Source organism: Solanum stenotomum, unplaced genomic scaffold (assembly GCF_019186545.1).
Source record: "Solanum stenotomum isolate F172 unplaced genomic scaffold, ASM1918654v1 scaffold6733, whole genome shotgun sequence".
Classification (NCBI taxonomy): Eukaryota; Viridiplantae; Streptophyta; class Magnoliopsida; order Solanales; family Solanaceae; genus Solanum; species Solanum stenotomum.
In genome coordinates, this window is record NW_026036338.1 from 799154 (window position 1) to 821504 (window position 22351).

Sequence of the window (22351 nt, forward strand, 5' to 3'; positions counted from 1 at the left end):
TTGTGATGATGAAAAGTAACAAGTAGCTTGAGGTGCACGTAATTTGATCCGAATATGATAATTATGAAAAGTAGTACATTAAGTCAATGATAGTCCGCCTTTTGAATTTGTCAAATAATATACCATCACATACAAAATATTTTGAGGTTGCTATCACTAAATTCAATTGGTAAAAGTAATTATCAAGTACTCCATAAGACTAAAAAATTATGTCCGAAAGACATTACTAGTTGTAATAAAAGTTGAGAAATGCAATTATACATAATAATTTGTTTTAAAACCTTAAAGAGGGTATTGTTCCAAATAGTCACATTCAGATTATAGTGCTGAAAAATAATGTGTAATGACTAATAATTTCAAGGAAACTATATAAAAAGAAAAGGATAACATTTGAAATTCTTATTTTATATAGTACATCATAAAATATAAACCAAAAATTTCCAATAATTAATAAATATATCCGTTTTTTATTAAGAAAAAAAAAGAGATTTCTGTCATTTTGTTTATTGTTGTAGGAGGCATATCTGTCTCCTAAACGACGATTGTTAGGTCGAAAAAGATGATCGGAAACTTGTAAAATGTGGAATTCATTCATCTGTTAATTGATGTCTCCTCTTCTTCCTCTTTTACCCAATCCAAATAATCTGCGGAACCGTTCAAAGGGATTTGGATTGGGTTTGACATTTCCCAATTCATTCCGCAAAATGGTGCCTTTACCGGCACCGGAATTGAAGAGGTTAAGGAGGTCAGCCATGGTGTTGGGTGTTTCCAATGCCCTTATCATTATCATGGGAATTCTTATTGTTATCGTCGCTCATTCTACATGTGGGGAAAACGACGGTACTGCGCCTGTTATTCTTATGATTATGGTTTCTATTATTAGGATTGGTGCTATGATCGGAACTGGTATTGCTCAGCAACATACAGCTTCCAGTATTTTAACTTCTCAGACCGATTTGCCTGATTCTCAGCTTGCTATTCGACAACAAAGACGGGTAATTTTTAACCATTTTCTTTTTCATTCTGCACTAGCTTTGATTATGTGCACAATGGAACCTTTTTATATTATACTAGGATATATGGAGGTGTTTGGTAGGATGAAAAAAGTTGACTTTAGCTACAACTGAAGACAATATTAAACTAGTTATTGAGAAGTGAGTTTGATGGGGAACATTAAGTCAACAACAACATACCTAGTGAAATCCCACTAGTAGGGTATTAGGAGGGTAGAGTGTAAGCTGACCATACTCCTACCTTGTGGAGCTAAGACAACTGTTTCTGGAGGACATCGGCTCGAGTATAACATATTAGAATAATGAAAAAGGGAAAACGACAGTAAAGAGACAAAATAACTAATGAGGAAACAGTAACAATCACAAAATAATGCGATAACCTAAACACAATCAACATTCAACAATGAGTGATGGTGGAAGAAAAAACAAGACACTATAAGAAATGGCTAAACCCCTCAAAAACCAAGACAATGCTCCATACTTACTGACCTTCTATCCTAATACGCAACCTCCACACCCTCCTATCTAATGTCATGTCCTCCGTAATTTGGAGCTGCACCATGTCTTGTCTAATCACCTCTCCCCAATAGTTCAAAAATTGAATAGTTAAATGAATTTGAGTTCTAGAAAATTGTTTAGAAAAATATGTAGTTCAAATGGTGTAACATGAAAATAGTGCTATATAAATTGAAACATAAGGAGTTTTTATTTTCTTTTGTCATGATGTAAAGGGATGTGTGGTACTAGCTATGTTTTCATTTTTTTATTAGTTAGTTTAGGTTCTCCTCGAATGCTGTTTTTTATTAATCATGTGATGCTAAGGTACATCATCGTTTAAAATTTGAATAGTTAAATGAATTGAAGTCCTTGGAAGTGGTGCAAGTTGTCTAGAAATATATCAGTTATCTTGAATGGTGTAAAATGAAAAGAATGTTTTCTTTTATTGAAACATAAGGAGTGTTATTTTCTTTTGTCATGAGGTAGGAGTATGTGTGCTACTAGATATTTTTTCATTCCTTTATTAGCCATCTTAGCTTCTCCTTGAGTAGTGATATTTATTAATCTTGTGATGCTAGGTTCAATGTATTACATTGCTTTTCTTGCTTTAGGGACTTAGAGTAATTGGCTGACTTTTGTCAAATTTGGATTGATACAAGTATCAAATATGATGCAGAACATAGTTTAAGAATACATAAAGTTAACCTTGGACATAATACTTGTTACCAACGTTAGCGGGAGTAACAAGTACATGATGGATTAGTCGAGGTGCATCCAAGATAGTCCAGACATTATCTTTATGAAAAAGTATACCTAGAATTATCATTGTTGCTACTAACCAACAACTCACTAAATACGTTAGAAGTCCTATTTTAACAAGGTAATATAATTAAGTTATGATAGTAAAAGTTATCCACATCATCAATAATTATACCTGTTAGAATAGAAATAAGTATTTCCTACTTAGAATAGAAATAGGAATAGGAATAGGAATAAGAATAGGAATCCTAGTTGGAAAAGGATTCCAATGTAGTGTCTATAAATAGGGTCTCAATGTAACTATTTAGATACACAATTCAATAATATTTTTCGTATATATTTCTCACATGCTATCAGAGCATTGGTGAGAACAAACAAGTCACCGTATGTCTATGTCAATTTTCGGTGACTGTTGGGTTTGATTTTGTTATTCTTTTTTCTTTCTGTGGGTGTTGTGCGAAAACCAACACCACCACGAGGCTCGGAAAGCCCCCGCGACCAAACCCCAGCCAAAACCACCGGAAAACATCACCCCACGCGCTCTCACGCGCCGATCGGAGGTGGTAGTTTCCGGCGAGATCTAGCTCATGCGCCCGCGCGTGAGGGTTTTTCTGATCATATTTTTTGAGAATTTTTTTGACAGTTGGGGTCGTCCAGCCATTCCGACCAGGCCCATACTGTTTTTGACCAGATCTGATCGCCGAAATTAGGGTTTCGGCTATTTTCAGGCAGTTTCCGGCGACTTTTCTTTGAGATTTGAATTTTCCGACAATCAGATCTCAATAATCAAGTTTTTTTTTCATTGTTTCCAAGACAAATTTAGCATAATGTCTTTTGGGTGTGATGTTTTTGGTTCTAAAAATATAGGGATTGGAAGTTCTAGCCCTATAATCACTTCAGAACTTTTATTGGGAAGTTCAAACTATTTATCTTGGGCTTCCTCGGTTGAGCTGTGGTGCAAGGGTCAAGGTGTCCAAGATCACTTAATGAACAAGGCTTATGAGGTAGATGTAAAGGCAAAGACTAGTGAGGAAGATGGAAAAGCCAAAGCACAATGGGAGAAAGTAGATGCTCAATTATGTAGTCTCCTATGGCGTTCTATTGATTCCAAGTTGATGCCCTTGTTTCGCCCATTCCAGACGTGTTATACAGTTTGGGAAAAGGCTCGTGCTTTATACACTAATGACATATCTCGATTCTATGATGTGATATCTCGATTGACCAACTTAAAGAAACAAGAATCCGATATGTCTACTTACTTGGGACAGGTACAGGCAGTCATGGAGGAATTTGACACATTAATGCCAGTTACTACGAATGTGGAAAAACAACAAGAACACAGACAAACATTGTTTCTAGTTCTTACTCTTGCTGGACTTCCTCCTGATCATGATTCTGTACGTGATCAGATTTTAGCTAGCCCTACAGTTCCTACAATCGATGAATTATTCTCTCGTCTCCTTCGTCTTGCGGCACCTCCCAGTCACAAGGTAGTTTCATCACCCACTGTTGACTCATCTATTCTCGCATCTCAAACCTTTGAAAAGCGTACATATCAATCTATGGAGAATCGGCGAGGGGGAGGGCGTTTTGGGAAACCTCGATCCAAGTGTAGTCATTGTCATAAGTCTGGACACACTCGTGATATATGTTATATTTTGCATGGTCCACCACCCAGTTATGATCCTATTGTTCTAAAGGAGTATAATGAGTTCCTTCGAAATCGCGCAAGTAAACAGACATCTCCACCAATAGCATATGGTGCTCAACCTAATCAACCATCCAATAATGCTCATATTGCTCAGACAGAATATGATGAGTTCCTTCAGTATCGTGCAAATAAGCAAACGTCTCCACAAGTAGTTTCGGTTGCACAACCTGATGTCTCTGTTACGGGTAATTCTTTTGCTTGTGTGTCGCAATCTAGTACTCTTGGAACATGGGTCATGGACTCTGGGGCTTCTGATCATATCTCTGGTAATAAATCACTTTTATCCGATATTGTTTATTCACAATCTCTTTCAGCTATTACTTTAGCCAATGGGATCCAAACAAAACCAAAAGGGGTTGGAAAAGCCAAACCCCTATCTTCTGTCACCTTAGACTCTGTTCTTTATGTCCCTGGTTCTCCTTTTAATCTAGCATCTGTTAGTCGTTTGACGAAAGCCCTACATTGTAGCATAACTTTTTTCGATGATTTTTTTCTCATGCAGGACCGCAGTACGGGACAGATGATTGGAACAGGACATGAATCACAAGGCCTTTACTATCTTACCTCTTCAAACTCCTTAGCAGCATGCTCCGTTACAGATTCCCCAGATCTAATTCACAAACGTTTGGGACATCCGAGTCTATCCAAACTGCAAAAGATGGTGCCTAGTTTGTCTAGTTTATCCACATTAGATTGTGAGTCGTGTCAACTTGGGAAACACACTCGTGCTACGTTTTCTCGTAGTACTGAGGGTCGTTCAGAGTCTATTTTTTCATTAGTTCATTCAGATATTTGGGGTCCTAGTAGAGTCAGTTCCACCTTAGGATTTCGTTATTTTGTTAGTTTCATTGATGATTATTCAAAATGTACTTGGGTTTTCTTAATGAAAGATCGTTCTGAGTTATTTTCTATTTTCAAAAGTTTCTTTGCTGAAATACAAAATCAGTTTGGTGTTTCTATTCGTACTTTTCGTAGTGATAATGCCTTAGAATACTTATCCTCCCAATTTCAGGAGTTTATGACTCACCAAGGCATTATTCACCAGACTACTTGTCCATACACCCCTCAGCAAAATGGTGTAGCTGAAAGAAAAAATCGGCATCTTATTGAGACCGCTCGTACTCTTCTCCTTGAATCCAATGTTCCACTGCGTTTTTGGGGAGATGCAGTTCTTACGTCTTGTTATTTGATAAATAGAATGCCCTCTTCTTCTATTCAGAATCAGGTTCCCCATTCCATACTGTTTCCTCAGTCACATCTCTATCCTATCCCTCCTCGTGTCTTTGGGAGCACATGCTTTGTTCATAACTTAGCCCCAGGAAAAGATAAATTAGCTCCTCGTGCCCTCAAATGTGTCTTTCTTGGTTACTCTCGAGTCCAAAAAGGGTATCGTTGTTATTCACATGATCTTCATCGATACCTTATGTCCGCTGATGTTACATTTTTTGAGTCTCAGCCTTACTATACATCTTCTGATCATCCTGATGTCTCTATGGTCTTACCCATACCTCAGGTTTTACCTGTGCCAACCTTTGAGGAATCTACGGTTACTTCTACATCTCCAGTTGTAGTGCCACCACTACTAACTTATCATCGCCGTCCACGTCCAACCCTAGTCCCAGATGATTCATGTCATGCGCCAGACCCTGCTCCTACTGCGGACTTGCCTCCTCCTAGCCAACCGCTTGCACTTCAAAAAGGTATACGATCCACTCGAAATACTAACCCACATTATACCTTCTTAAGTTATCATCGTCTATCATCACCCCATTATGCATTTGTGTCGTCTTTGTCCTCTATTTCCATTCCTAAGACTACAGGTGAAGCACTTTCTCATTCTGGATGGAGGCAGGCTATGGTTGATGAGATGTCTGCTTTACATAAGAGTGGTACTTGGGAGCTTGTCTCCCTTCCTGCAGGTAAATCTACTGTTGGTTGTCGTTGGGTTTATGCAGTTAAAATTGGTCCAGACGGTCAAGTTGATCGACTTAAGGCTCGCCTTGTTGCCAAAGGGTATACTCAGATATTTGGGCTAGATTATAGTGACACTTTCGCTCCTGTGGCTAAAATTGCATCTGTTCGTCTTTTTCTATCTATGGCTGCCGTTCGTCATTGGCCTCTTCATCAGTTGGACATTAAGAATGCTTTTCTGCATGGTGATCTTGAGGAAGAAGTCTATATGGAGCAACCACCTGGTTTTGTTGCTCAGGGGGAGTCTAGTAGCCTTGTATGTCGATTGCGCAGGTCACTCTATGGTCTAAAACAGTCTCCTCGAGCTTGGTTCGGGAAGTTCAGCACAGTAATTCAGGAGTTTGGCATGACTCGTAGTGGAGCTGATCACTCTGTGTTTTATCGGCATTCTGCACCAAGTCGATGTATCTATTTGGTTGTTTACGTTGATGATATTGTTATCACCGGTAATGATCAAGATGGTATCACCGATTTGAAGCAACATCTCTTTAAGCACTTCCAAACTAAAGACCTTGGCAGATTGAAGTATTTTCTAGGTATTGAGGTTGCTCAGTCTAGATCAGGTATTGTTATTTCTCAACGCAAGTATGCCTTAGACATTCTTGAGGAGACAGGAATGATGGGATGTAGACCTGTTGACACTCCTATGGATCCGAATGTTAAACTCCTTCCAGGACAGGGGGAGCCACTTAGTAATCCTGAAAGGTATAGACGACTTGTTGGAAAGTTGAATTATCTCACAGTGACTAGACCTGACATCTCTTTTCCTGTGAGTGTTGTAAGTCAGTTTATGACTTCCCCTTGTGATAGTCATTGGGAAGCAGTTGTTCGTATTCTGCGATATATAAAGTCAGCTCCCGGTAAAGGACTACTCTTTGAGGATCAAGGCCATGAGCATATCATTGGATATACAGACGCTGATTGGGCAGGATCACCCTCTGACAGACGTTCGACATCCGGATATTGTGTTTTAGTAGGAGGTAATTTGGTGTCGTGGAAGAGTAAGAAACAGAATGTGGTTGCTCGATCTAGTGCAGAATCAGAATATCGAGCAATGGCGACAGCAACTTGTGAGCTAGTTTGGATCAAACAGTTGCTGGGAGAACTAAAATTTGGCAAAGTTGATCAGATGGAACTTGTGTGTGATAATCAAGCGGCTCTTCATATCGCATCAAATCCAGTGTTTCATGAAAGGACTAAGCACATTGGGATTGACTGTCACTTTTGTCAGAGAAAAGATACTCTCGGGAGATATTGTTACGAAATTTGTGAAGTCAAATGATCAGCTTGCAGATATCTTCACCAAGTCCCTCACATGTCCTCGTATTAATTACATCTGTAACAAGCTAGGTACATATGATTTGTATGCACCAGCTTGAGGGGGAGTGTTAGAATAGAAATAAGTATTTCCTACTTAGAATAGAAATAGGAATAGGAACAGGAACAGGAATAGGAATAAGAATAGGAATCCTAGTTGGAAAAATATTCCAATGTAGTGTCTATAAATAGGGTCTCAATGTAACTATTTAGATACACAATTCAATAATATTTTTCGTATATATTTCTCACAATACCAACATTCCCCGTAAAATGGAAAATGCAAATGGGAGATACAATTTTATTGTTGATGAAAACAGAGATAAAAAGGAGATCTTGAGATTTTATGAAATATAGTGTTCGTAGGAAGAAGAGATGGTTGCACCTATTCTAGAAAAATAAAATTAAAAAGAATGAGAGATGGTTGGCATCTCCCAGACTTATACAAAAGAGGTTGGCATCTCCTTCAACAAGGATGGGAAACAAAATTGAGACTTCATTCAAATGACAAGAAAGAGTAATGCCATCAAAGGGTAGTTGGCTGCAGGTTTCCCTTGTCATAAAAAAAAAAGTAATGCCATTGGTGGAGGAAAAGGAGTTGTATTGGGGATGATTTACTGAGGATGAAGTGTAGCCAGTTTTAAAAGTAATGCAGGGGAAAAAGTGAAGAATTGAGCATCTATGGCCACTACAATTCAAATAGAAGAAAATGATCATTTCAGATCTCTTACCTGAAATCTGAATAAACTCATAAAAGTTTACCTGAATAAACTCATAAAAGTTTAACTGAATAAACTCATATTTTGCACACACAGCTGATTAAGCATGTCCTAGTTTTTATTTTCCAGAAGTCATAATTAGCCTTTTCGACGGAGCTGATGTTGTTTATCTCCTCTGGTTTTTGCATTCACATGTGTCTTATAGTATGTTTACATATGCAACTTTTGGTTATTGGTTATATTTATGATTAAACAGAATGATGCCAGCGTGCTGCTTAAGATATATTAATACTTCATTTTGGTAAGATATGATCATTTGCTGTGATGAGCGTGTGATAAAATTATTCTCCTTTACTAAGTATTTCCAATGCTTAAATTTTAAAATCATTAGAAGTCTCTGAATGACATTTCTTATTTGTGACCTACTTTTGAGTTTTATCCTGATTACAGAGGAAATATAGGAGACTGTTATTGTGGACTCGAATTGCCTCAGTAATTACAATACTGCAACTTCTTGGGGCTGTTTTTCTTTTGTTCACTGTCACCAATCTTTTGCATCGTGATACAGCATCAAGCAACTGTCTGAGAGGTAATATTAAATTGTATGCATGCCTTCTTGAAAATCTATCTTTCATGGGAATATTATGCAAACTTTTACATGCTATATTGTCTATGAGGAGCACCTGGTGGATATCCTTTGTTATGATGTTTCCATAATATGTGTCCTCTGTTCTCCTATTTTCTTTTTGGTGCTATGAACACGACCATCATTTTCGTGGATTCAACCTTTCTTCAAATGTCAAAGATTGTTAATGGGTGAACTGGTAGATGGCTGATTCTGTGAATAATTAGGCATTAAGGGGAGCAACATAAATACTATTTTTTGAGTTTTGATCAAATTACAATATTTTACCTTATTTTACTTTATCGTTTTCTTTTTGCTGCTTTTGAATTAAACCTGACATCTATGTTATATTATGCTAGCAGAAATTTTCACGTCCTATAATGGGCATTCTGATGCGGCTAGTTGATTGTTTCATTTTTTTTAAATCAAGAAAAGGGTAATTTTTATTGATAATGGTGAAAAAGTCCCATATACATGAGGCATACAAAAATTAGAGAATCATATAGTTTGTCTCTCTACAGAATGCACTCAACTCTTTATACAAATAGGAACCTCATGGATGCACTAACAAGAAGATGAGGGAAATCCAATTTCTCTCTAGCTATCAGCTTACTGTAGTAGCTCTTTACATAGAATAGTCTACTCCCTTGGTATAGCAACTTAAACATTATTATTACCTCTCTTATATCTCCTTTCCTATTGTACTCTTTTCCTTGCTGGTGAGAATTCTGGAAGGTTCTAAACTAAAGTAAAGTAACGATGGATAAAAGGGGTGGGGTAGGGGACTTATGCAATACCTGAACTAACTGAGGTAAGTAGTATCCATCACATCGCAAGTACCGAATGACATTATGGGATTTAGTTCTAGCAAGCAGTACCATATCATGGCCTCTATTGTATATCAGGTTCGAAACCCTCACTAAAAGTAGTGGTATATTGTTCTTGCTCTACCCTCTGCAATTAAAACCGTACACGGTGAGTTGATAATTAACATGCAGCCCCAAATAGAAATAAGAAATAAGAGGAGATACTAAGGTTCTCTGAGCATGTCATAGCAACTTTCACATCTTTGCTTTCTTGAACCAATTCATCAACTCTTTATCTCTTGTTTTAAAGACAGCTTCAAAATTCTTTTTAACTCTCTCTGGAACACTGTTGAAGATCTTCATTATCCTAGGAAATAGGTGTCTTCTTTCCTGTTGGTAGTCTATAGTGAAACAGAATCTGCGTATGATCTTCATATTGTGATTATACTGTCTTATCATGGTAATGTTTTTGACTTGTTAATCTGGATGATCTCTCATTGGTCTTGTAACCGTTTAAGACCAACATCCTAAATGATGACAATGTGTTATTCCAAAGAAGTTGCATGTAATTGTTTCAAAAGCCTAATTCAGCTTTTAGAATCCTGTCTTTGCCTGTCTTAAATACTAGGTTTTAGCCTTTTAGGAAGCAACGATAAACAATTTCTATAACTAAGCAAAAGAAGAAAAAAATGAAAAACCTGCATGTTAGGGGTCTGCTGCGAACCTCGGAGTATATTGTATGTTGCATTAAGACTTCTTTTTTGTTAACCAAAAAGGTTGACTTTTTTTTATTAAGTAATATTTTATCAACAACGGGAAAAGTAGAAAAGTTGTCTTTTATATGTGTGACTTGTAGATTGGCTTTGTGCTTCACTAGTTATTAGAAGATATTAGAACTCTACATGGATAACTCCATTTCTTATAATCATAACACTTGTGGCATACTTGCATTTAAAAGCTTACCACCTTTCCTTTTTTCCCCGACACCCCTTCCCTTTCACTGATTGCAGATAACACAATTAACCAACATTTTTTTTTGTTTCAGTCATCAAACTGATAGTACTTATGAACTATATCTTGCAGGGATTCTCTCAAATGGTTCGAAGTGGCAACGCAACATGCTTATTTTTTTTATGGTTATTATATCTTATGTGGCTCCAGTACAATGTATTGCTGGGGCTGACGTCTTGAGATGGAGGTCTTTCTATGCAACAGAAGATAATGCTTGGAGGGCACATTATAGGGAGGTATTTGATCATGGCATTCGTGAAGCTTTGTGCTGTCTGGGACGGGTCAAATACTTGTAGGCCTCTCTGCATATGTTGACCACAGGATTTGAATTGTCATTCAGATTGCTTAACCCGCTTTCTTTGTATACTCTTTTTGCTCCATAGGACTGTGCTAGAGGAAGATGAAGTTTGTTCTGTGGCACAGTTACTTGGTGATCTTGTCACTTACCGTGCATCTGGAACAGGTCATTTGGAGCTCTTGGCAGGTTCGTGCTGATATATAGGGGGTCTGTGTACTTTACTTTTACTTATTCTTTATTTGATGGATGTAATACAATTTACCATTCTATAGGACGTATGAAAGAATCTGAGTACTCAACCTAAAAAATCTTAAGACAATTAGTAGAGTGATGCAAGACCTTAAAATCCTTTTGGATGCCCTTATATACTCGATGCGGGACGTGAAAGGTTCTTAAAAAATCAAAGCTGTTCTAATATTGTATTATGTAGTCTAACATCTGTGCCAAAATCATGCTGGTTGTACATGCATCTGGAGAAGTGTATCCCACATTTCTTAACTCATGAGGGTACCTCCTTAGTTTGTTAGGTGCATAGAGTGTAAGCATATCTGACAGTAGGGATGATATAGAAACTGAAATAACCTTCGCTCACCCCCAAAAAGAAAGGACACAGGATTATCTAGACTTACCACAACTAGTTTAGGATATTTGGATGCGGCAGTTCTTTTTAGAAATAGCAATTGAGATGTTCAGAGTGATTTCTACAAGGGAAAGGTGGTATTGATTTAGAAATAGTTAAATAAGAAGTCACAAATTTTAATGTTGAAAACAAAATGGAAAAGAATACAATGTTCATTTGAAAAACTTAGAGATTTTAACTGCAAGGGGAACTTAGAGGATAATACTTGTTCAATTGACATGATCAAGGTTTTCTGTATTGTTTTGCGATCACTTTGTTCAGTATAGTTCTCATCCAACATTACAGTCAAAATGATAGTTATGAATGCTAGAAGTGCTTTAAGTATTGGATTTGTTTTCTATTTCCGCGATTTGGAAGTATTCACTTTGAAAACAAAGCTTATCTCTTTCTATCAGTAAGGTAAAAGAAAATGATCTCTTCTTGATATTCAGGACTAGCTTTATTGCAGAATCCTTCTTCCTTCTCTAAATCGTATGAAGAGTCGGTGGCTGTACCCATTGAAAGGATGCGCAAGGCTGCTTTCTACCATCCATTTGCTGAAGCAGCCTACACGGTATGACAACAAGGCATTTCAATTTGACTTGATTATAAATTTGCTTATTTTGATGTGGAATGGTCAATTGCAGGGTCTATTACTGGATATAGGAAGAAATCCTGTACTTTTTTCTTGTTCATGGCTCTATAGGCAAGGCATTCTTGCTCCTTGGCTTTGGAACAGGTCAGATACCCACTGGTTTATCTTAGTTGTAGATTACTTGGATTTTTAGAGCATGTAACGACATTTGCTTTTTAAAAGTTAAAAAGAAAGTTTCAGTGGAAAACCATAGACGTATATCTGACTGCAAGTTATACATTAGGATATGGATGAAATACATGGGAACAAAAGCCTGAGAATAAATGAACTCCTATGTGAGTTGACAGGATATAATAGCTGGAATATGGCATAGAAGATTCTCCAACTTTATGAGCAAAAGGATATGCATATCAGACAAGTTGCCAAAAAATGTGATTGTAATGTTTTATGGTAAAGTTGCCTCCATGTGACCAGGAGGTCATAGGTTCGAGCTGTGGAAACAACCTCTTGTAGAAATGCAGGGTAAGACTGCGTACAATAGAATCTTGTGGTCCAGACTCCAGGCCTTCACTCCCCCCCCCTGCATAGCGGGAGCTTAGTGCATCAGGATGCCTTTTTATGGGAGGAGATTCTATCTTTGTAGTATGTGGATGAAACAAACAAATGACTATTCCCTTAAATAGACCATATACAAGCTCCAATTCTCGTTAGCAAAAGAACTAATCTTCTTCTTTGTTCTGAACACCTCTTAAGAGCTTTGGCTAAAAGGAACTCTCTACTTAGCCCTCTTAAATCTGAAAGATCTTGAGAAAAATTAAGATGCTCATCACTCTTTAAGTATCCAAGAAGCTAGTTAGAGTATCATACTTTCATACACGGTGCAACCCGTGGTGCATGATAACTGCTTGCTCCATCCAGGGGACTTCAAATGCAAGTCTACTCTAGTACTGGTGGCAGGAACTGATTTTAGACATAAAAGGATGAAATGGAATTACCTTGGTTCTTGTAGCTTTCTTGATTTATATTCAAATACCTGATAATTCAAGACTCAGCACAATCAAATGAAGGTTCCTGCTAAGGATTATTGACTTCTTTAAATCTGTTTTCCTTGGAGAAATTCCGAACCCTTATTTCTATGACACTTCGTCCTTTTTGAACTGTTGTTTGATTGTTCGCATAGTGGCTTGATTCTTCTTCTCTTTTTGGAATCAAAATGTATTGACGCAGGCGACCTTTACTAGAAGGTGACAACTGGTGGCGAGGTCATGCAGCAGCCTTCTTGAAACATGTTCATTTGTCAGCACATATGCTCAGAAAAGGGCGTGTTAATCAAGTAAGTCTAGCTTTAGATCTCTAGGCTATTTTTGGCCGCAAATGTTTTGTGATGACATCCCTAAGTTCTAATCTGTGATCACCTAACAGTAAATCACGACCTTGTTTCCGGTTATTTATTTGGTTCTATGTTTGTAAGGACATATTGGAACCATGTGAATTGTGATGTCCTATCCTGTGAACTACATTTTTGATGTCTAAGTTATTTATAAACCATGTGAAGTTTGAACTGTCAGATTGTCATTATGGCCTGTAATTTCATAAGTTTAAATTGGTTTGAGACTTCGATTCTAGTTCTGAAAAGCAACCGCTACGTCGCGTGAGGCGATGCAAGGTGAGGGGTGATCGCGCTGGGGGTAACAGTGCAACTTCACTGAAGTGCATGCTTAGATAGGACTTTGAACTGGCATGTGTGACACTGCAACTCCAGTCCACTTGATTGCAGATACTCTTATGCAACATTTCTCCAGTCTTTGATACTTACCTTCTTCTTCTTTCCCTCCTACTAGATTTGTCTTTTAGGTTCCATCTTAGCTCTACCACTGTTGTGAAAGGCGATCGCCTTGTCGCCGATGGCGAGAGGCAAGGTGAGGCGACCCTTCATCGCCTTTTAGCTCTGTGGCGAGGCCATCTTCAAAAGGCGGCGCCATGGCGACAAAGGCGAGAAAGGTGTCACCTTTTGTATTTTCTTTAGAAAAGGCGACCAATTTAGGGTTTTAAAAGTTAAAAGGTAATTTTAGGGTTTTCGACTAGACTCCTCGGGCGACCGGCCAGAATTTTCCGGCAACTCCAAAGTCCAACCAATATGTTGTTCTTTCTTCTTCAAATTTCTTCTTCCTTTGTTTCTTTTTCCTTCTTCTTCTTTAGAGTCACTTCTACCTTTGTTTTTTTTCACTGTTTTGATTTTTGTTCTATTTTTTTCTCATTCAAGTTCTAAGTTACTATCTATTTTTCTTTTTTGAATTAAAATATTTGCTAATATGTTAATGCTATTGAGATTTTGATTATTTTTATATGCAATTAAATATTTTACTTTTTTGGTATTAATTGGGCCTCACTTGAAAAAGGCTAGCGCCTCGCCACAGACCCATGTCGCCTTTTATCACCTTTCGCCATCCACAACACTGAGCTCTACTATGTTATTGAATTCTAGGCAACAAGTTCTCGATATCCCTCAAAAGTTTGCAATGTCCTATATATATATATATATATATATATTTTGAATCAAGTGAAACCATGAGCACTTTACATGTCTTATTTTGATTTTTTTTTTTCTTTTTGGGCAGAAATAGGTTTTGAACCGTTGTGCTTATTGTATTTAGGTTCCATCTTAGCTCTTCTATGTTATTGATATTCAGGCAACAAGTCCTCATCCCTCAAAATTTGCAATGTCTTTTTTTCTTTATATATATATATTGAATCAAGTGAAACTATGAGTACTTCACGTGTCTTATTTTGGATGTTTTGAACCCGTGTGCTTATTGTCTTTATTTTTTCTTATCCAAAAAAGAAAGTGTCTTCCATTTAAAAAAAAATAACAACTTCCATATCTCTTTTTCAGGGGAAGTGTAAAGCAGCATACTTTATTGTGGTTTTGCATAATGTGAAATCTGTTGTAATTGCTGTGAGGGGAACTGAGACCCCCGAAGACCTCATAACTGATGGTTTAGGCAGGGAATGCTGCCTTACTGAAGAAGAATTAGATAGCCTGCTAAAGTAATCTATCTTTCTCTCTCTATTTTATCTTTCTATCTCCTCTACACACTCATTTGGTTCTTTTTACAAATTTACTTGCACTTAAATCTGCTTCTGGCATCCTTTGACTGCCTTCTTTGTTGACATTACATCTCTGCATTTATCTTTGGAATTCCATCTGTGCTTCTGAAGTACTTCTTGATTAGGTACTTGTGACCATTAAAAATACCTTGCAAGTTCCCAATTGCTAGGACTTCTGGATAAATGTTTTTGGATCACCACCTCTCAATAGTTGCCCTTTTTCTCATGTCCGATTTTTAGGTTTTCACAGATCATGGACACTTAGACTTGAAAAATAAAAAAAACACTTGTTTTTTTTTGACAAGGTAACAAATCTGTATATGAGTCACCAACCCAGAAGTGTTAACAACAATAACATACCCAGTGTAGTCACGGAAGTGGGGTATGGAGAAGGTAGAGTGTACGCAAACCTTAATCCTACCTTGGGAGGGGAGCGAGGCTGTTTCTGATAGACCCTCAAGCTCAAGGAGAAACATTTCAAATCAGACCGCAAAAATAAATAGCAGGAGTGACGAAGCCATGCATAAATACAACACAGAAGTGTTGGCAACCAAAAATTTACATCAGTGTGAATCCACAACCAAAAGAGTAAAATAGTAGACTATCACAAAAATAGAAACTGGATCATATATATTCTCTGAGTTGCACCAATAATAAAACTAAGGATGCAATTCATTTTAATCCTTTGCATAGATAGAACTACTAGTGTCTTCAAAACACCTAGAATTCCTTTCTTTTCAAATTGTCCACCATATTACTGCAGAGACAATTCTCCATCTGTCATTGTTTGTGTTGCCATCCTCCTCAGCATTCCAGCTTGTTAGCACATCTGATGTTTTTCCTGGCATAGTCCAGATTATACCTATGAAGCTGATAAACAGGTCCCGTCCCGTAACAGACTGACCACTTTACAATGAAGGAACATATGGCTAATTGTCTCTACATTTTGTCTACATAAATAACATCTTTCACCATTGGATTCCCCTTTTCCTGAGATTCTCATGAGTTAGGACAGATTTTTCCGAACCAGTCAAGTAAAGATATATAGTGACTTTCGATGGAATTTTTGACTTTCCATATTAGTTTCCCAGGAAAAAAACTGATCTGTGAGTGCATCTGATTCATGTTTTTGTAGGCAGAACTTACAGTATAGAGCCCTCTACTGTGATTGTTCTATCTTAAAGTGTCTTCCTTTCCTGCAGTCCCTTGCAGTGTTATCAAAAGCAAAAAGCGCGAAAAAACTCTAAGGTCCATTGGGGCTTTAAGTGCAAAAAAATGTGGGCTTTAATTGAGAAAGGCACAAAGGGATAAAAGATACAACTATATATATATATATATATATATATATATATATGTTTAGTCCAAGACTAATAATTATAAGCATCAATGTCAAATATATGACCAAATAAATTGAAGAAAAAAACTATAAAGTGAAATATCAATTGTTTTGTGTCACCTCTTCAGAAGAGGCTCATTGGCAAGGGAAAACATGCCTTATTACCTTGATAACGACACAGAAGCTCACATTAAGCCCACACCCACGTCGTGAAGACATGGGTCCGACACCAAAAGTGAAGAGTTATTGGCACCGTTACATATTAAAACACCATTGTACTAGTCATACAAATGTTGAACTGGTCTTCTTGTGTCTCTGCGTGTTGTTCCTCACCCTCGTATATCATTGTGTTCTTCACGACTTGAGTTATCACAGATGACTAAATGTGTGATGTTGTTCTTCTTTCTCTAAGGGTGTTTTCTTGGATTTCAATTGTAACTGGGTCTTTAGATTGGGCTTCATTCTCAGAGAAATTGGGAAATCTATGAATTAATGGGTCTGTTTTGTTGGGCTTAAAATTGGGCCCAAGTTCTGCAGTTGAGTAAAAGGTCCAAGTATACCTTTAAAAGCCCCATTTATGTTGCATGCACCACATTTGCCTTTGACCTATACTCTCCCCATCGAGTGACGTGCCCTGTCGATTTTACCCAGGTGTTAGCCATCACATCTCTAGCAAAGAAAGTTGATACTGTACTATTATCTAGCGGATAATTCAAAGGCTTTCCACTTCTTCTTCCTTTGATTTCACAGTGATTGGAGCTTCCACCCACACCGAAATTGTATAGATTAGACCTTCAATTTCCACTTCAACCTCTTTAGGGATCTCCTTTCCGTCCCGCTTCACCTTGATTCGAGTTCAATGAAGATCTCCGGTCAAGTTATACGGCTAAGAAAATATTTGAGATACCCAACCAAGAAAAAAGAAAAAGAAAAAGATAAACAACCACAAAAAATTACCATAACTTTCCCTCCTACTACAATTGCACCAATTAATGCGTCTCAACATGAAAAACTTGAAGAGAAAGAAACTCCAATAACTAAAAAAACAAAAGAAAAAGATAACTTAGATCCAGAAGAGATGATTATCAATCTCTTAGAGGCCTAGATGTATAAACAACATATAAGTAGTGTATATATAATGTATAATGATTTATAAAGGTGTACATACATCTCTATATATAATTATACAACATATATACATTATATAGTGTATAAGCAATGTATATATAATGTATAACAATGTATAAAGGTGTATATACACATCTTTTACATTGTAAAACAATGTATATGTTAGAATAGGAATAGGAACAAGAATAGTATATACAATCCTACTTAGAATAGAAATAGAAATAGGAATAGGAATATGAATAAGAATAATATATAGAATCCTACTTGGAAAAGGATTATAATGTGTAGTGTCCTAGTTGGGAAAGGATCTATATAGGGTCTCAATGTATTAATGTAGAGACACAATTCAATAATATTTTTTCTCCAATATTTCTCACATGGTAACAGAGCCTCTATGATCTTGGTAGAGAATCAAAGAGCTTCCGTTGTCGATGGGCGGCTATTACCCATATATGCCGCCCGTCTGGCCAACGATAAAAAACCATAGAAAGTAAGGAAAAATGAACTATACTCACATAAGTGATTTCTTGGGTTAGATTAAGAAATCAAGAAGACATTGAACATTTGTTGTAGCAAATTTGTGATTTTCTTTTTGCTCCCATTATTGACTAAATTTTCTGTACTTGGTTTCTGCATGGCATATAAGCACCACTATTTGACTATTCTCCATTTTTTTTTTTTGTTTCTTAATACATCATTCTCTTTCAGTGGCGATCATTGTGACCCATGCATTCGTCAAAGAGTGGTTTCATCCACTCCACACTATGCACACTCCGGGGTAGTTGAGGCCGCACGTGATCTTTACGTGCAAGTAGATGGAAATTATGGAGATGGTATAGTGCATTGCCTTTTGTATTATTTATTCATTTCCTGTTTTTCTGTCGAAAAATTTAAGAGATTCAATTTTGTACTGTTTTTTAATTCTTACGAGCTCTCTCTTGCAGTGCTTTGGTGGAAGCACTGGCTTATGCTTGTACTTGTTTATTTATGACCGGAAATCAGTTGTAGCATCAATTTAGATGCTGAGATTAGTTACTAGTGCTCGAATTGCAGGTTGATATGATTGATATGAAGAAGTGTGTAGAAAAGGGCCTTATATAAGTTACTTTCCTCATGAGTCCATTTGGATTCCCTGAGCTCCGAGGAAGGTTTTTTTTGTATAGTTAGCGCTAGGGATGCGATCTTAACAACGGAGAATCTGAGGAAGAGGAGGATTACCTATGTTATCTGGAGCTTTATGAGTAAGAGTGCAGGCAAGAATGTAGATCATCTTCTTTTGCATTGTAGGTGGCTAGTCGGTAATGAAGGGTGGTCCTCAATTTGTTTGGAATGCAATGGATGATGTCGGATACAATGAAGGAAGCTTTGCATAGTTGGACTCATAGAAGGGGCAAGAGAAGCTCGAGGTCATGGTGTGTTACCCCTTTAGCATACATGTGGGTTATTTGGAATGACAGGAATAGGAGGGCATTTGAAGGGGTAGAACTTGATTTTGTAAAAATTTAAAGTAGTGTTTTGTCTCTAGTTTCTTTTTGGTGTACTTACGAGGTCCCTATTTGTATAGAGGATTGAATCTCTTTCGTTGAGTACCATATTTTTGTCTAGGTTCTCTTCTTTTGGTATATGACTTGTATACGGGGCTTCCCTCAATTGTTAATAAATTATTTGCCTTGTCAAAAAAAAATATACACGAAGCCATGCAGTGAATTGCTTTTTCTTTCCCCTTTGAATTAAACCTACGCATTTTCTATGATACTTTTGTAAAAATATGTGTGCTTCGTCTATATCAGGTGGATTTCTCTCCTCATTGCTGGGAGTAGGATGTGAGTGTGAGGGATATGGTGTGCAAATAGTGGGACATTCCCTTGGAGGAGCGATTGCTGCAGTACTGGGAATGAAGGTATTCATTTTTCTGATGAAATGCATTCCTGGAACTTTTCTTCATCATGTTTGGGCGCTCTTTGTACAGGACATGCATTGCTGTTTTCTCCTCCCCACCCCCATAGACGCACACCCAAAAAACACTTTTTCTTCATTAATCATCTGGATGATTGAATGAAATTCACTCGTTTGTTTATCTGGCTGATCTTCTTTGTTAAGATCACATTATTACATTGGTAAAGAACTAAATATATTGATCTGATATTTAATGGATAGTAATCAGCTCTAAAAAATATGCTGTCAATAGATTTCATCAGCTATCTGTGGGGTATGATCTGAATTGGAGTACATATCTTCAAAATATATATACTTGAATGTGCAAGACCATTTAATAGAAAATACAGTTCCTTTAATTGGTAACTGAATTGGTGATTAATGCACCCTGATTTTATGAATATACTCATTTTGTGTTAACAATGGCAGATTAGTTCAAGCACAGAATCAGGAGTTTTATTGTTATATTTGTATTGAAACCCTAGTAAATATATTAAATCTTCTAATGGTCACTTGGATCTTCCAAGGTGCCTATATATCTTCATGTATTACCAATCAGTTCTTCTCTAAATAATATATATTTCTGGAGTTAGTACATGTAGTTTATTTATAAATCAAATCGCTATATTGTGTTGAGCAGCTACGCAAACAGTACCCAGATTTACACGTCTACACATATGGTGCTCTCCCATGTGTGGGTCTGGTGGTAGCAGATGCTTGTTCAGAATTCATTACCAGGTATTGCCAGTGTGTGATTATCTGTGAGACAATTAAGTGTTGCTGCTCATATGCTATAAAATTAACTTCCGTTCTTGTTAACATCTTTTCAGCATTGTAAACAATGATGAATTTTCAGCGCGCCTTTCAGTAGCATCAATTATGAGACTCCAAGCAGCTGCACTTAAGGCGCTATCAGAAGATGGCACTATTGATATTACAACAATTCTTAAACTTGCTCACCACTTTACTTCATTGACTGTCTGTCAGAAAAGCATGAACGATGGAGAATCGTCAGTGAATTCTTTGACAGCAATGTCAAGTTGTACAAACCAAATCAACCATAGCCAACTTGAAAATGGTACTACTGAACTTTTTGAATTTGCCATATGAATACATGCCTCATTTAATCATGTTGTGTCTGGCTAACTGTATTTGTCTGCAGCTTCTTCTAGTTATAACTATTTCATGCAAAAGTTCTACTGCTATTTCTGCAGGATCGGCAAAGCGTGAAGCAGGATCCTCTGTTTTGCATGACATAGATACAGATTTTAGCTGTGATGATGAAATCGTGTCAACTGAATCATCAAATCATTTCAGCAGTCCATTCAATTGCTCCACTTCTGAATCAAGTCCATTTAGTGATCCTTTAACCGAATTTATGGAGGCTGTTCCATCTTCTGAAAATAAGTCATCATTGAGTATCCCAGAGTTGTATTTACCTGGTCTTGTTATCCATATTGTGCCACAGAAGGATGGTCTTCATAAACCATTGTGGAAGCGCTGGAAAAGTTGGGAGAGAAGATGCAGGTTTAGGGCGTATGTAGCGAAAAGAGAAGCATTCAAAGATATAATAGTATCACCATACATGTTCCTGGACCATCTACCTTGGAGGTATTTGAATTAGCATATTTTATTTTTTTGTTTTCAAATTATAGATTTTGCGTAGACATAATACTAACATCTACTTCTTCAGATGTCAGAATGCACTGGAAAACATACTGAAGACTGGACAACTTAAAACTCCAGATGATGCATCTGAAATTGTGTGATTCCTACTAAAGCAGTGGCTTTAGGCCCCAAAAATTCAGTTACGAAATCATATAGATACATAAAAGAGACAACCACATCTGATGAAGCATTGTAAAATGACATATACTTTTAAGTTATACATACCCTCGAGCTAGGTATAATTGGTTGGTAGATGGATACATATGTATATGAGTACTACTATGACTTTTCAGTTTTAATATTGTATGCCCGATGTATCATTTAGTTTTCAGATTGATTTTTGTACTTGTTTATGAGTGGTTTTTTGCATAGTAGATTGATATGTTTGGAGCAAAAAATGAAGAAAAACTTGAGCAGCCACACTACCAAGCCCGCACCGAGTCTAGAGGAAAAAATGGAGATAAGGCTGAAAAAGAGAGCGTCTGTAAAATTGACCATGACGCTATCTGGCCCGCGCGTGGAGCGTACGACCAAAAATATGATTGGGTCAAATTTATTTAATGATTTGTAAATGCCCAAAAAATCATTCGGAAGTCATATCACCAAAATATTTATTGGCTAACACAAAAAATTGAGGAAAATTCCTAATTCAGTAAAATGTCTCCTAAATGTCTAAAATATATGCAAAAAATGGTGAAGCTCACGTATTTGCCTAAATTGACTTGTGAGATTGTACGGTAATGAGAAAATTGCATATTCGCAAAGAAATCGTCTAGAAGGCATATCACCAAAACATTAATCGATTAACATATACGGAAAATTGAGAAAATTACCTAATTCCTGTAAAAATGATCCTAAATGGACTTTGAAAATGGTGAGATTGTATGGCTCCATCATTTTCCTACAAAGGGTTCCACAAAGAAATCGTTCGGAAGCCATATCACCAAAATATTCATGGAATAAAACATACGAAAAATCAAGAAAGTAGCTTAATTCCTAAAAATTGGTTCGTAAATGCGAAAATATGACTTAAAAATGGTATACACCATATTTCCCCAACTCATTACGGAGGTCCTCATAAAGTCTTTTAAAAAAAAATTGAGTACTTCAAGGCACCAGATCCATGGGCTAATTAACACACGAAAAGTTGAGAAAGTCGGTTAATTCCTAAAAGTGGTACAATACGCAATGCTAACCCACTAATTACAGAGGTATTCATAAAGTTTTTTTAGAG

At 37.0% G+C, this 22351-nt stretch overlaps 1 protein-coding gene across 1 annotated transcript; it reads left to right on the top strand.

Moving 5' to 3' along the window:
- The first annotated feature begins 484 nt into the window (after positions 1–484).
- LOC125852911 (uncharacterized) lies at positions 485–21437 on the top strand. The gene is made up of 14 exons (XM_049532593.1): positions 485–995; positions 8439–8577; positions 10503–10722; positions 10814–10914; positions 11800–11921; positions 11995–12086; positions 13170–13275; positions 14836–14990; positions 18223–18347; positions 19305–19414; positions 20090–20187; positions 20280–20527; positions 20664–21060; positions 21143–21437. The coding sequence occupies exons 1-14, from the start codon at positions 606–608 to the stop codon at positions 21216–21218; spliced, it is 2379 nt and encodes a 792-aa protein (XP_049388550.1). The 5' UTR covers positions 485–605; the 3' UTR covers positions 21219–21437.
- Positions 21438–22351: the final 914 nt, after the last annotated feature.

Bases quoted from the DNA above. Each gene is read 5' to 3' on its own strand.
- LOC125852911 (XM_049532593.1), top strand. From the start codon at position 606: ATGTCTCCTCTTCTTCCTCTTTTACCCAATCCAAATAATCTGCGGAAC. The intron at 8,578-10,502 runs GTAATATTAAAT...TATATCTTGCAG, and splicing joins ATCAAGCAACTGTCTGAGAG to GGATTCTCTCAAATGGTTCG. The intron at 12,087-13,169 runs GTCAGATACCCA...GTATTGACGCAG, and splicing joins GCTCCTTGGCTTTGGAACAG to GCGACCTTTACTAGAAGGTG.